Below are 14,775 nucleotides of genomic sequence, written 5' to 3' on the forward strand. Positions count from 1 at the left end.
GTAGTCCCAGCTACCCGGGAGGCTGAGGCAGAAGGATCACTCGAGCCCAGGAGTTTGAGGTTGCTGTGAGCTAGGCTGACGCCACGGCACTCACTCTAGCCTGGGCAACAAAGTGAGACTCTGTCTCAAAAAAAAAAAAAAAAAAAAAAAAAAAAAAAAAAAAAAAAGTTTCTGTTGAGAAGCTTATCTAAATACAAACTCAGGCAATCTTAATTCAAATTTTTTATTCTTATCCTTTTTCTACCCACCAGATTAGAATTTCTAATTATCATTTTTATGTCTGAAATAAAACTTGTGTTTTTCTGTCTACCACTAATATCCATATCTGGTTGTAGTAGAGTACCTTGGTAAATTCCTCATAAAGAGAAGGGGGAAAAATGAAAATAGCTATCTATTTAACATTTAATGATATTTTATTTCCTTCAGAAAAATATCAAGATAATAAATTCTGATTCTTAACTCTTATTTTTAAGTAAATCAGACCAAGACCTCTGAGCAAGTTTCTCAGAAAGTTCAATTTTCTATTCCTGGGGACTCTTACTTCATGAACTCAGGCAAATTAAATAGTATATTCTGAAAAGTCCTTTATTGCTACAAAATTCCCTGGTGTATGATAAATTGTAACTTTGATATGCATTGTAGAGATCATAAGACAAATGGGAAAATCTCAATGTGCTAACACACACTCACCTGTTAGCTAAAACGATGAAGCAAATGGGAATGCAGAAGCTGGTGCAACCATAAAGAAAAAAACTTGCACTGAGAATCTAGAGATTCATGAATTATTAGTTGCTGAGTGCAAGAGGATTCAATCCTTAAACTCACAGAGAGTGGGACAGAGAATTATTAAAGGGGCGTTAAAAAGTTCAAAAAACCCCCTATTTTTCTCTATCTTTTCTCTGGGTATAAAACCAATTAAAAGTTCTAAGCATAGGTCTGTACTTAGGCAAGAGATTACTAGCTTAAACTCAAGAAATCCACTGGTTAAGAAGTGCAAAATCAAATTAAATTGATCCCTGGCTTACATTAATAGTAACTTCTTTTCTCTCCATCCACAGTAAATTCGAATCCTCTGTGGAAGAAAAATTTCTTCAACCTAGGCCCTCACAATTCCCATTGATTAATTTCATCCTCATAATAGACCAGAACCAAAAACATTAAAAAACATACAAAGAAATGAGACATAAGAGAAAGAGTAATGAGAAAAATAAATAACAAGTATAAAACTCCAAAGTCTTCATATTTATAAATTATTATATATAGGATAAAGAAAAATAAATAGAATATTTTAAAGGAATAACAGATGCTTTGAAATAATAATGAATGTGCAATAATCAAATCCTCTTAGAAGTTATAAATGAGAACCAAAAATAACTTGTGATATTAAAAAAATATATTAAAAAATGTTTGGATATATTAAACAGTAGCTTAGACACAGTTCAACTAGTGAGCTACAAGATAAATTGAAAGAAGTTAACCAAAGCTAGCTCTGAGGAGTAAAAAGATTAAGTGAGTTGGAAGGTAGAATAAATAGTCTAGCACATCTAATTAGAGTCTACAGAGCACAGAGTAGAAAGACTGGATTAGAGAAAATAGAAAATAATTGAGGTTTTCCCTACGTGGACTTATGAAAGACAGGACCCCATAGGAGACAAAACAGACAGGGTGGCAAAGTAAAATTATTGTAATGAAGACAAAGAAAAGATGCTATAAGCAGCTAGAGAGCAAAGATGCATCACCACAAAAGGAATGACAATTAGACAAACATGGGGTTTCTCAATAGAAATAAGAGAGGCCAAAAGATAGTGGGACAATATCTGCAAAGGGCTGAGAGAAAATAGCTCTCAATTTGTAATTTTATACCCAACAAAATTATTTTCAAACTACAAATCAACAACAAAAAACCTGAGTAAAAGGTGAGTAAAGACTTAAATAGTCATTTCTCCAAAGAAGATATAGAAATGGGCTACACACACAAGAAAAGATGCTCCACATCACCATCATTAGGGAAATGCAAATCAAAACCAAAATGAAATACCACCTCATACCTATTAGAATGGTTACTATCAAAAAACATAAAATAACAATGTTGGCAAGGAAGTTGAGAAAGTGGAAGCCTTGTGCACTGTTGGGAATGTAAAATGGTAGAAACAGAATGGCATTTCCACCTAAAACTAAAAAGAATTACTGTATGATACAGCAATTCCAGTTTTGGGTATATACTAGAAAGAGTTGAAAGCAGGGTCTCAAAGAGATATTTGTACACTCATAATCACAACAAAATTATTCACAGTAGCCAAGAGTTGGAAGCAACCAACTCACTGGCAGATAATGGATAAACAAAATGTGGTATATACATACGATGGAAAACTATTAATATTTACCCTTTAAAAGGAAGGAAACTCTGAGAAATGCTACAACATGTATAAACCTTCAGGATATAATGCTAAGTGAAATAAGTGGTCTTCATAGAGACAGAAAGTAGAATGGTGGTTGCCCAGGGATTGAGGGAGCAGGAAATAGAGAGTTTCTGTTTAAGTGTATAGTTTTAACTTTTTATCCACATGGCTGACTAGAGACATTGGTCATCAGTTCTGCTCAGGAAGAAGAATCAAAGTTACAGGTAAATAAGCATGATCCAAGTGGACTACTGAGGAAAGAGTGCCAGCGCCTACTGAAGAACTCATGGGAAAAAGCTACAGACCAATATCCCTGATAAACATAGATGCAAAAATCCTCAACAAAATATTTAATACTAGCAAACCAAATCCAACAGTACATCAAAAACATAATATACTACAGTCAAGTGGGTTTTATTCCAGGGATGCAAGGATGGGTCAACATACACAAAGCAATAAATGTGATACACAACATAAATAGAATTAAAAACAGAAACTGTGATCATCTCAATAGATGCAGAAAAATATTTGATAAAATTCAACATCCCTTCATGATAAAAGACCCTAAGCAAACTAGGCATAAAGGAACATACCTCAAAATAATAACAGCTATATATGACAAGTCCACAGCCAATGTTATACTGAGCAGGGAAAGTTCAAAGTATTGGCCCTAAGAACTGAAACAAGATAAGGATGCCCACTTTAACCACTTCAACTCAACATTATTTGATATAATAATTTCTTTTCCATTGGGTAGATAACCAGTAATGGGATTGCTAGATTGAATGGTAAGTCTACTTTGAGTTTTTTGAGGAATCTCCATGCTGTTTCCCATAGAGGTTCTACTAATTTACATTCCCACCAACAGGGTATAAGTGTTTTCTTTTCTCCACATCCTCACCAACATCTATTGTTTTTTTGACTTTTTAATCATAGCCATTGTGACTGGAGTAAGATGATTGGTGGGGCTGCAAACTAGTACAACCTCTATAGAAAGTATTACAGAGACACCTCAAAGAACTAAAAGTAGACCTGCCATCTGATATAGCAATCCCCCTACTGGGTATTGACCCAAAGGAAAAAAAGACATTTTATAAAAAAGACATCTGCACTCGAATGTTTATAGCAGAACAATTCACAATTGCAAAGATGTGGAAACAACCCAAGTGCCTATCAATACATGAGTGGATTAATGAAATGTGGTATATATATATATATATATTGGTCATCAGTTCTGCTCAGGAAGAAGAATCAAAGTTACAGGTAAATAAGCATGATCCAAGTATATATATATATATATATACACATATATATATATATATACACCATGGAGTATTGCTCAGCCATTTAAAAAAAATGGCAAACTAATACCTCTTGTATTAAAATTAACCTGGATGGAACTGGAGACCATTCTTCTAAGTGAAGTATCACAAGAATGGAAAAACAAATATCACATATACTCATCATTAAATTGGAATTAATCAATTAACATTTATGTGCACATATGGAAATATCACTCATTGGAAATCAAGCAGGTGGGAGGAATGTGGAGGGTGTGGGCAAATTCACACCTAACTGGTGTAATACACACTATATAAGGGATGGACACACTTATAACTTTGACTCAAGTGGTATAAAACAATTTATGTAACCAAAGCATTGTACCCCTGTAATATTCTGAAAAAAATTATTATTTGATCAAAAAAAAAAGATACCTGTACTCATATGTTTACCACAACATAATTCACAATAGCAAAGATACAGAATCAACATAAGTGCCCATCAACCAATGATAAAGACAATGTGGTGACTATATACCATGCTACTTGGCCATAATATAAAAAAATAAAATAATATCCTTTGCAGCAACATGAATAGAACTGGAGGCCATTATCCTAAGTGAAGTAGCTAAGGAATGGAAAATCAAATAACACTTGTTCTCATTTATAAGTGTGAACTAAGCTATGTGTATGCATGGTCATACAGATTGGAATAATAAACATTGGAGAGCCAAATGGGGGAGGGCTGGGTTGTGAAGGATGAAAAATTACTTATTGGGTACAATGTACACTATTTGGGTGATGCGTACATTAAAAGCCCAGACTTCACCAATGCGTAATATATCTGTATAACAAAACTGCACTTGTATTCCATAAAACTACATAAAAAATAATAGTTTCAGGTTTTCAAGATGAAATGAGTTCTGGAGATCATATGTAAACTTTGCACGTATTTAACACTACTGAACTGTATATTCAAAAATCATTACATTGATACATTTTATATTTATATTACCACAATTTAAAAATTATCTTTCAAAAACAAATGCTAAGTAATTTTCAGATAACATCTCAGATTATCATTGGCAGATTGTCACTAAAGGATCGATAAAGGATAGAATTTAGAGAGAAGAAAAATTATCACAGAAAAAAGGCCTTAGGAGAAGAGGGTGGTAGAATAAACACATAAATTGGTTAACATGTAGATAACTCTAAATGAACAAGGATTGGTTGTCAATTCTGTGCTTGTGAGATTTATTACCTTTCTTTCTTTCTTTCTTTCTTTCTTTCTTTCTTTCTTTCTTTCTTTCTTTCTTTCTTTCTTTCTTTCCTTCCTTCCTTCCTTCCTTCCTTCCTTCCTTCCTTCCTTCCTTCCTTCCTTCCTTCCTTCCTTCCTTCCTTCCTTCCTTCCTTTCTTTCTTTCTTTTTCTTTCTTTCTTTCTTTCTTTTTCTTTTCCTAAAAAGTGAACTTATTTATACCATTGTCTTGGTGATAGGCATAGAATTTTGCCTACAGTCATGAATACCTTTAAAGGAATAGGGCATCCCAACTCTCTTATATCTTCTTTTAGGGCAGATATGATTACAACCAATCAAAATTCACTTGAGGTGGATTTCTGGGCAATTATATTTCTGTCTTAGAAATAAAGTTTAAAAAGCAACCTGGTAATAGTTTTAAAATGTTTTCTCAAGGGAATTTTACAAATATTAAATGTTCCATTTGTAGCAATTATGGAAAACTGCAAAAATATATAAGTTTTATATATGTGTGTGTGTATGTTACTATATATAACACACAGTATATATATTAGTAAACATCCATGAACCTAAGATGCAGCTTAAAAAATAAAACATTACAGATACTTTAGGAGCTCCCATTAATTTTATTCCTTCCCAGCTCTGAGAAATGTAATATTTATTGTTACCTTGGTTTTGTCAGTTTTAGCACATATGTATGTGTCCCAAATCTTTTTGCTTTTCCTAGACAATATAGGGATAGAATTGTAACTTTTTCATTGTCCCTGTATCTCTTAATATCCTAAATCTATAATTTATTCCTATCTTAGAGAAGATTCACTACGTACTAATGTTGGGAAATGTCTGAAGCATCTTTCTTTCTCTTATTTTCATGTAGATTGATGTCATCAATACCTTTCCAATTATCTGGTCATCTTCACGTCTCAGTCATCAGGTTCAATTACTTCTATGTTTATAATGCCTCAGTGTCTTTACACCTGTCTTTGTTTTAGTCTAATTTTATTTCAGATTTAGAACATTTCTGTGACTTTCAAATTCCATCCTTGTCTAGAATTTCTCACTTTCCAATCTATCTTTCAAGCTACCACCTGATTTATCTTCAGAAGAATTTGAATCACCTCTCTTTAAAAGTCTTCAGTGTTTTCCCATTGCCTTAGGGAAAAAAAATACAAAAACAGCTCCTCACACCTTACTATAAGACTGTGATCTTCCCTCATATTAACTCTCTAGTTCATATTTCTACAAGGTCCATGTACCCTTCACTACTTGCTCCTCTGTATGTTTGAAGTATCCAGACCTTTGTGCCTATTGATTCTTCAACCTGGATTTATTTTACTATCATTTTTTCTCCCAATGTCTCATTTGGTTATCACCTATTCAGTGAGCACTTTGACAATCTCATGTAAGGATATAGTATTTCTTGTTCTCATTTTCTGAGTACAGACTTATATTATACTCTTGTTCAACTCCTTATTTCATTTAGCTTTGTATCTTAATTAGTTGTTCGCATCTTACTTTTTCACCAGATATAAAGCTCCTTGAGGTTACGGACTTAGTTATTTATCTTTGAATCACTTCTACCTCACAATCCAGGGTCCCAGAATATGGTGTGAATTTTTTTTAAAAAAACCCATGGAGAAAAATAAAAGCATATTTATCTTTCTAACTAAAAGATAAAGAATTAACATAGAAAGTATGGCTCATTTAGCACTTATCGGTACATAGTTCTCAATGGGGATGGCATTTGTATGAATGGTTCCTGCCTGTTTTTCCTTTCTGTCTTACTTTTTCTTCTCCTTTTTAATTATATGTTGACTTTCTTCCACCAAAAGGCTTGCTGGGTGAAAATGAAAATTTAAATTCTATTCAGAAATGATAAAACAGCAAATGTTCCCTATCTAAACTCTACTTTAATTCAAAGTATATTTCTAAAATCTAGAGTTCACTGTTATTACTGATCTGTTTCCATTTCTTTCATCTCTTTGGACAAATTTTCAGAATAGTTTTTATTTTCTAAGAATTTTTATTACTGACTACAATTAAACACGGTCTCTTGCAAAATAGAGGGAATGAATCTTATTACTCATCGACAAAATAAATGTTGGCAATAGATAGCATTTCAAATATGAATGGAAATCTACTATCAAATAAGTTCATTTAGAGAGTATTGACAATTTTATTTTATATAGCAGCAATGTGATCAAAAGGTCTGAGTTTAAGATGACCTCTCTTTGTAGTTACAAAAAAAGCATATGATTATGTGATTATTTCCTACCACATAAGAGAATGTCTTTAAAGAAATAAACAGCTATACTTCTAATTTATATCAATCTTCCCTTTATTCGTTTTAGCTTTCTGCTTAACCTAACAATCTAGTTCATTCAAGTAGTAGATTACTCTATAACTAAAAAGATACTTTTCTCAAGCAATTGTACTTGCCCAAAGATGTCCTTAATTTTTCAAAGGTGAACAATGTTTACTTTGCCCTAAAATTATCAGACAAAAGAATAGACCAAAGAGCTTCAGTATTTTCCTCAGAAAATGGTCGGCTTAGGAACAAAATAAAAAGACATGTGCGGCACAATGCATATATTTGGGGCCTAATTTTTTGATGAAGATTTAGACATTAGATTTAGACTAAGTAAAGTAAGAAAAGTAAAGTCTCTCAAGAAAAATTCCAATGGAGAGAAAATACAGATGGCAACAGTGTAAAAAGTAAGAGAAATTTCTCCAAAGAATCATTCACAGAGTATCTAAAAGATGAAAGGATAAAATAAAGTGCAATTACTGGGGGGGGGGGGGGCGGTTGAGATCCTTTGATGATTTCAGAAGCTAAACTGTCAAAAGTTCATCTAAAATTTTTCTATTAATGGAAAGATATTGTTCCTTAACAAAGTTTCACTCTGGAAGAAAGAAAAAGGCAACATCATTTAACCTGTGAGGTAAACCAGAAATGAAGGAGTTGTCCTTGACAATGCCTATTCCTCAACCTTCAAGTTCAATTAATTCTTAATTTCTTTTATATTTTTACTCTTTGATATCTCTATAACGTGTTCATGTTCCTCCAAGTGGATTTTTTCCACTTAGTCTAGGCTTCTGTTATCTTCCAGGAGCCACTATAGCAGCTAACTAGACTGTTTCACAGAGTTCATTGCTCATCTACCCTCCTACCCCAGAACTTTCCAGTAAATGTAACAGAGTGCCTTCTTCCAAAGTTAAAGCTAATCATGTAGTCCCACCCACCTTAAAATACTTCTTTGATTCTCCATCTTTTTTTTTAATCAACAACTTGTCCTCTAAAAACTGACATGATTTGGTTTCTATTTCTTAAGATCCTTCAGCTTATATAGGTGCACCCCCCTTTTGTTCCATGCAATTTAGTCTATACAGGCTCCACTTCAATTTCTTATGATATAGAAAGTATTCCAATATTTGTCAAAATGACTGAATTAGCAATTATCGATCCTAATGAGTATATTTATCAATTATTAGAGAGAAAATATATTATTGCTCAAATTTTGGTTGATAACTATAGAGTCTGCTAAACAGAAATAAGTCTTAGTAATTTTCTCAAAGATAGATTTACCAGATTACTTACTACTAGATACCTGTCCATAATTAGAGATGGAAAATTGTCCCCCAATTTTTTTAAGATATAACATCTTTTGCTCTATGTCATTCACAGAGCCTTTTGAAAAGTATTTAATATTCATGGTAAATGAATTAAACACTTTTCTGTTAGACTTCGATACATTTCTTGAAGGAAGACCACTTAACTGATTGTCAATCTTAGGAGTCACTTAATGTCCTTTACCTGGTCATTTGAGAGTTATGACATTTAATTAGGCATTATTTTTGTTTTTAATGCAGTCTAATGATGCTTATTCAACTATCCACCCGCCCATGTAAAACATCCTGTACAAAGAAGAAATCTTTGCATAAGCTTTTTTAGAAAAACTCTTTCCTGTTGACAAGTTCGAAATAAATATTTGAATCTTATGACCAATTCATTCAATAAGTTGCTTTAACAGTACTAACCTGAGATTAGTAAAAAGCTAGCCTAAATACAAGAGTACCTTAGTGGTACTCTGAGATCTACTACTAGTGGGTACTCAAGCCGGCCTTCTAATATACATGGAAAACTCTTTTAAAAAGGACTGTGAATTTAAAAATTATACTCTGTATGCTTTCATTAAGAGAGTGATCATATAGCTCAAATAAGGTTTGATTTAAAATTTTCAGTATACTTTAAAGCATGCTAATTACCCTTTCCCCTATCCCTCTCCAAATCCCTCTACCAAGTTTAGGGAGAACAAGCTGAAGAGAAACTGTGTCTCTTCAAGTTGTTAATAAGCTTAAGCCAAAGAAGGATCCAGTCCTTTCAAACATCCTATATTTTCTCTCTGCAAGTGTAAACTATCTCCCCATTAGAAAAAAGAGCCATTAAATCTGTTTATTTAGAAATCTGTAAATTTTAAGGAAAACCACTCTGAAGTTTTTTCTATTCATGAAAGTAAATTTCTAATTATTAGTCAGCTACGCACAATTTAATTATACTATTCTACAATGGTAAGGATGTGGTATATTATTACATTTCTAATCAATTCCTATTTTCAATTAGCAGCATAGAGAGTTGAATAATAGAGAAAGAATATAAAAGAGACTTGTGATTATTACCAATCGAACAACAAACACTTTTTAGGTTGTAACGCTGAAATCTTTTACCTCTTGAAATAACAGTTTCTAACCCAGTTCCATTAATAAAAGCCCGTTTAATGGTTTGTGTTTTAATATCTGTCCAGTATAAACGTTCCTCAGATGCATCGAAGTCTATCACAGTAACATCATCAATATCAGGTACTGTAAAGGCCGTGATGAAGTTAAAATACGGATTGTCAATATCCACTCCTCTGATTTCAGAACGCCTTGCATAAAGAAGAAATTTTTTCATTTCTGAAAAAGAAACAGAAATTGTTTTCTTTTATAAAGTTGACGAGGTTGAAATAGCCTAGAAATTCTAAAATATTACTTGTTGATGATTTAATACATTTTGACCCCAGAAAATCATATTCAATATTTGATGGAAATGTTAATGCAGAAAAAAATTTATCAATTTTAAATTCAGGTATTTAATGGAAACAAATGTAAAATAAGTTATCATGAAATAATCATTTTTATTTAGCTAGAAATGCCAAGAAATTCTCAGTAAACAATTTGATCTTAGAATTTCAAACAAATTTGTTATAATACATGAACTCCATGAATGTCAAAACCATATTTGTTCTTTGCACATAATTATAACAATATTGCATTGCATAAAATGCATTTCAAAGGAATCTAAGAATATTTTTCCTATACTGTCATTGAATAAGATGTCATAAACATTGCTTTTAAAAATCCTGTTCATTTCCCCTATAAAAATTAAGATTCAAATAATTTAAAACATGCTTTTATTGTAAATGTTTGTAAATGTGTAATAACTAACATTGAGAGGCACAGAATAATTTTTACTTCCATAGGCACTTTTCTTGCACTGCATTTGTGAAATATCAGATCAAATAGAAATAGGAGTAATAGATATTCTATTATTTTCTTGTTCTCTTTGGAGTTGTTGAGATATGTTATTACTATGTAAAATTAAAGCTACATGTACCTAAATTCTTGAGTTAAGTTTTAGTGAGTACAAACTCTTTTCTGCAACTAAAATTAAGTAATTGCTTTGCAAATAAATAAAAATTATTAATATAAAAACTGATTTTCATTCACAACTTTCATTATTTTTAGTTTAAATGTGCTATTTAAATATTTTTCAACAAATCTTTTCCAGTTATACATTTTACTTCATTTTTCCCCCTTCAAGAATTTCAAGTTGATAACCCCCTAGAAAATGAGGCTAAAATGGCTTTAGAAGAAGAGCAGGATGAGATTAAAGCTGTTAAGTACCTCTTTGTTATGCAGGTTACCTACATCATCATTTTTTGATAATGCTCTTTCACTTACAAATCTTCCTGTTTTGCAGAGATAAATTCTGCTAACACACCAAATAAGAAAGTAGTAAGAAAAAATGAATAAGGTAATAAATAGTGAAGCGCAACATATCATACATTTAAAGAATTTGTCAATCTCCCCCAAAGCAGATGAATCATCAATAGTGGCTGGAAACAGCACCACCTAACATGTTTTCAAAGATGTTAAAAACCTCTTCTGCTTTACTTTGAGTAAAATCTGAATGCTAATATATATAATTCGAGACAATTTTGATTATATATTGAATATATATAATTCGAGACAATTTTGATCAAAATCAATTTTGATTTTAGATAAGAACTGCAAGAAATTTACCATAGCAGGTCTTCTTGTCTGAGGAAAGTTTCATCAAGTGGGGGCAGGCACAAGCAGCACTCCTGTTGTGATTGATCAGGCACATGTGAGAGCAGGGGCCTTTGCCATCATTAGCTGAGCAAGGATTGGGAGCTGTAATTACACAGTGAAATATTAACAGTGAGGAAGGAAGAATGTATTAGGGAACCTCTGAGGTTGACAGGGGTTATTCACTTAATGATTCAAAGTAAAGTTTCCTACATAGCACCCATTAGTAGTGTGATTAATATGACAATAATAGATAATCATACACAGCAATTACATTAATAAAAACATTTTTTCTTCTCAAAGATAACTAAGATCAGTTCCTCATTTCCCTCTAAGATGAATGGCATGCATCCTACTGCCTTAGAAGCAAAGTGTTTTTTTAAGGATTTAGTCTGAGAAGCAATCAGAAATAATTATTGTATTTAGTATATAATAAACTCAGGCAGACTGTATCCTAGACATTGGGAGTTCCAATAGATGTCGTTCCAGTGGATTTTCCTAAACTACCCCCATGTAGACTCCCTTCTTGCTTTGGCATACCACTCTTAAAGATTTCTCTAGGAATCTGCTGCTACATATATACCCTTCTTTCAGATAATTTGCTATTTTTCAAATTAGAGGCCTACCTATGTCAAGAAATGTCTGTCTTCCTTCATTATTAAGTCATCTATTTCTTTATTATTATTTTTTCTGTTCTTACCTAATTTGATGACCAAGGTTTGCTCCATATGCACATACTTACAAAAGTCCATTGTATAAATAACTTATGATAATTCAAATTTAGAGCTGAATATTAAATTTTGCAATATAACATCATTGCCCTATTCTTTTGTGTTTCTTGCCCAGTCATCATGCCTTTTGGATAGGATTTTAATTTCAGTAGATCACTATTATCTTTAATCTTATTTTTTATAGAGCCTGTCTAGTAGAATAAAGTCTTTAGAACCAGGCTACTATGTTGACGGCAGAAAAGAGTTCAACCTTCTAACCCCATTAACACAATTTTAGCTTTCAAGTAATGAATGGTATCTTCCTAACAGGTAGATCTATTGCTCAGAGTACTGATAGGGTTCAGACATGTCACCTCCAAATATACCACCTTAACATATTGAAAAATGGCAGAAGCAGGGAAGTCTTTCTAACCTTCCCCTTCTTTCCTGAATCAGGTCATAAAATCTAAGAAGGATTTTCTAGACTTCCCTTGAAGCAGATCATAAGACTTCGATGTAGAGGTATCCTCTCTATACCCAGAGGAAAGGAACATCCTTATCTCTGAAGACACAGGAACACAGAAAAGAATCTGAACAGGCCTTGATAAATTTTCCCCAATTTATTATCATTAGATCATACCTTCTTGTCTTATATATTTCTCCACAACTGCCCATTCTTCATCAAACCTAGTATAGAAATACTAGGTTTTAACTATTTTGCAGGGGGGGAGGGTTCCTTCATTTTTTCATTAAGGCTCCTCTGTAATGTAAAACTTGTATTAAATAAGTTTGTATACTTCTCTTGTTAATCTGCCTTTTGTTTTAATGACCTCAGCCATGAACCTAGAATAGGGAGAAAAAAGGTATTTTTTTCTGCCCCTCCAGAAGTTACTATCTGTCTTGTAGGGTTTAAAAGCATATAGAATGAAAATCTATGTAAAGATGAAAAGATGTAATAAAATTATAGAGTATATGATAGTATAAATTAGCTGAATTTGATAAATATTCAATGTGTCTTCTGGCAACCTTTAGCACTCGTCACATCAAGATGATAAAAGAAATACGTTTCTTTGGATTTGTCAAAAAGAATAAATAAAAGAAAAAATGACTCAGAAACAACTTATTCTCCTAAAGAAATTAATTAAGAACAACAAATGTTAGAAAAGATTGGAAGCTGTGGTTCTAGAGATTTTTTAGGGCAATTCTTTCTGACACACAGGGTTAACACTATATATTCTGTTCTTTCCTATCTTGCAAATCCATCTAAATAGGAATTGGAATGCCTAAGGAATTGTAAATTAGAGAAGCAAGAGAGTAGGTGTGACCTTGCAGGAGAGGAAGAGGAATGAAGAAGAGGCAGTATTAGAGAACTGTTGATACCTGGAGTCAGACTTACCTAGTAGGCTAGAGAGAAAGAGAAAAATTTTCCACACTTAAAACAAGAGAATGCAGAAGAAGAAGAAAAGCGGGAAAAAGAAGGAGTAAAAGAGAGGAGAAGGAAGGAATAGAAGGAGAAATTTGTTCAAAAATATTGACATAGGAAATGCCATTTCTCAGGAAAATTAAAAGCATAATCCATGACAGTCTAATGGTAGGTACTTGGATTTCACTTTGAACATCATTATTTTTTAGGTTAGAATCATACTAGCTCTTCTCTACATCCTACAATTATAATAAAATACTTTTTAAAGCACAGATATTAAATTTCTATGTACATACTAAAGTAAAAAATTACATTGACTTTGTAGCCCAATATCTGCAATAATGCTAACACTATAATGTATAATTCACAATATTTTGTGCTTCATAGCATAGAAAATCCACACAGAATTCTTACTTTTCATTTTCATCTCTTCTCACTTTGAAATAATATTATTAAATCTTTTAAAAGTTTCTTTCCAACCAAGCACTGCTGACTATTCTAATTACCAGATTAAGGAATTCGTTTCATAATACTCACATTTTAGTATTAAGCAGGGATTAGCAAGTAGTGACCCCTGAGCCAAAACTTGTCCAGTGTTTTTGTAAATAAAATTTTACTGAAACATAGCCGTGAGCATTAGTTTTCATATTATCATTGCCTGCTGTCATACTACATCAAATAGAGCAGTTTCAGTAAAGACCATATAGCCCCACAAAATCTTAAAATATGTATAATCTTTTATAATTAGATAGCAATTATTTATTTTATAAGAATCTTATTTATAAGAATACTATTATAAAATCCAGTATCAATATAGAGGTTCTAAACTCCTACAAGACCAAGGCTATTCCATTTATTTGTATCCAAGAGATAGGAAAAGCTGATTGGTCAATGAAATACAGTCTTAACAGATGAAACGCAAAATAGTTATGCAAACTGGGTTCATGGATAGTTCACATTATCTAAAATAAATTTGACTAAACATGAAACCTTAGAGAAACCTGTAATATCACCCACCTTTTATTCATGCATTGAATAAAATGTTATGAAGCACCTAGTTGTTCTAAACATTAGGATAAAAGCTGGGGAATGAGCATAGATGGCACAAAGTTCTTGCACAAAGGAGGATAAGATTCTGTCCCCTAGCCCTGAACTCCATTCTCTACAATTCTTTGGTCACTGGCCCAATTTAAGTTTTTTCTGTCTCCTGCATGGATTATTGGACTAACCTCCTAACTAATCTGTTAGTATCTAATCTCTTCCCATTGAGTACAGTTATCTTCCTATTAATAAAACACACACTTGGTCATGTATCTGTGTTGCTTAAAAATTTTTAG

General features: G+C 32.4%; 1 protein-coding gene across 2 annotated transcripts in view; it reads right to left on the reverse strand.

Moving 5' to 3' along the window:
- The window catches only part of LRP1B (LDL receptor related protein 1B), a 1,745,675-nt gene that overhangs the window by 548,115 nt on the left and 1,182,785 nt on the right, over positions 1 to 14,775 (reverse strand). For both annotated transcript variants that reach the window (XM_020288518.2, XM_076005497.1), the window contains exons 28-29: positions 11,279 to 11,410; positions 9,662 to 9,889 (exon numbers count right to left, since the gene is read on the reverse strand). In XM_020288518.2, the coding sequence (XP_020144107.2) occupies positions 9,662 to 9,889; positions 11,279 to 11,410 (360 nt within the window). The remainder of the gene's footprint in view (positions 1 to 9,661; positions 9,890 to 11,278; positions 11,411 to 14,775) is intronic.

This window comes from Microcebus murinus, chromosome 8, assembly GCF_040939455.1.
Source record: "Microcebus murinus isolate Inina chromosome 8, M.murinus_Inina_mat1.0, whole genome shotgun sequence".
NCBI classification, from domain to species: Eukaryota; Metazoa; Chordata; class Mammalia; order Primates; family Cheirogaleidae; genus Microcebus; species Microcebus murinus.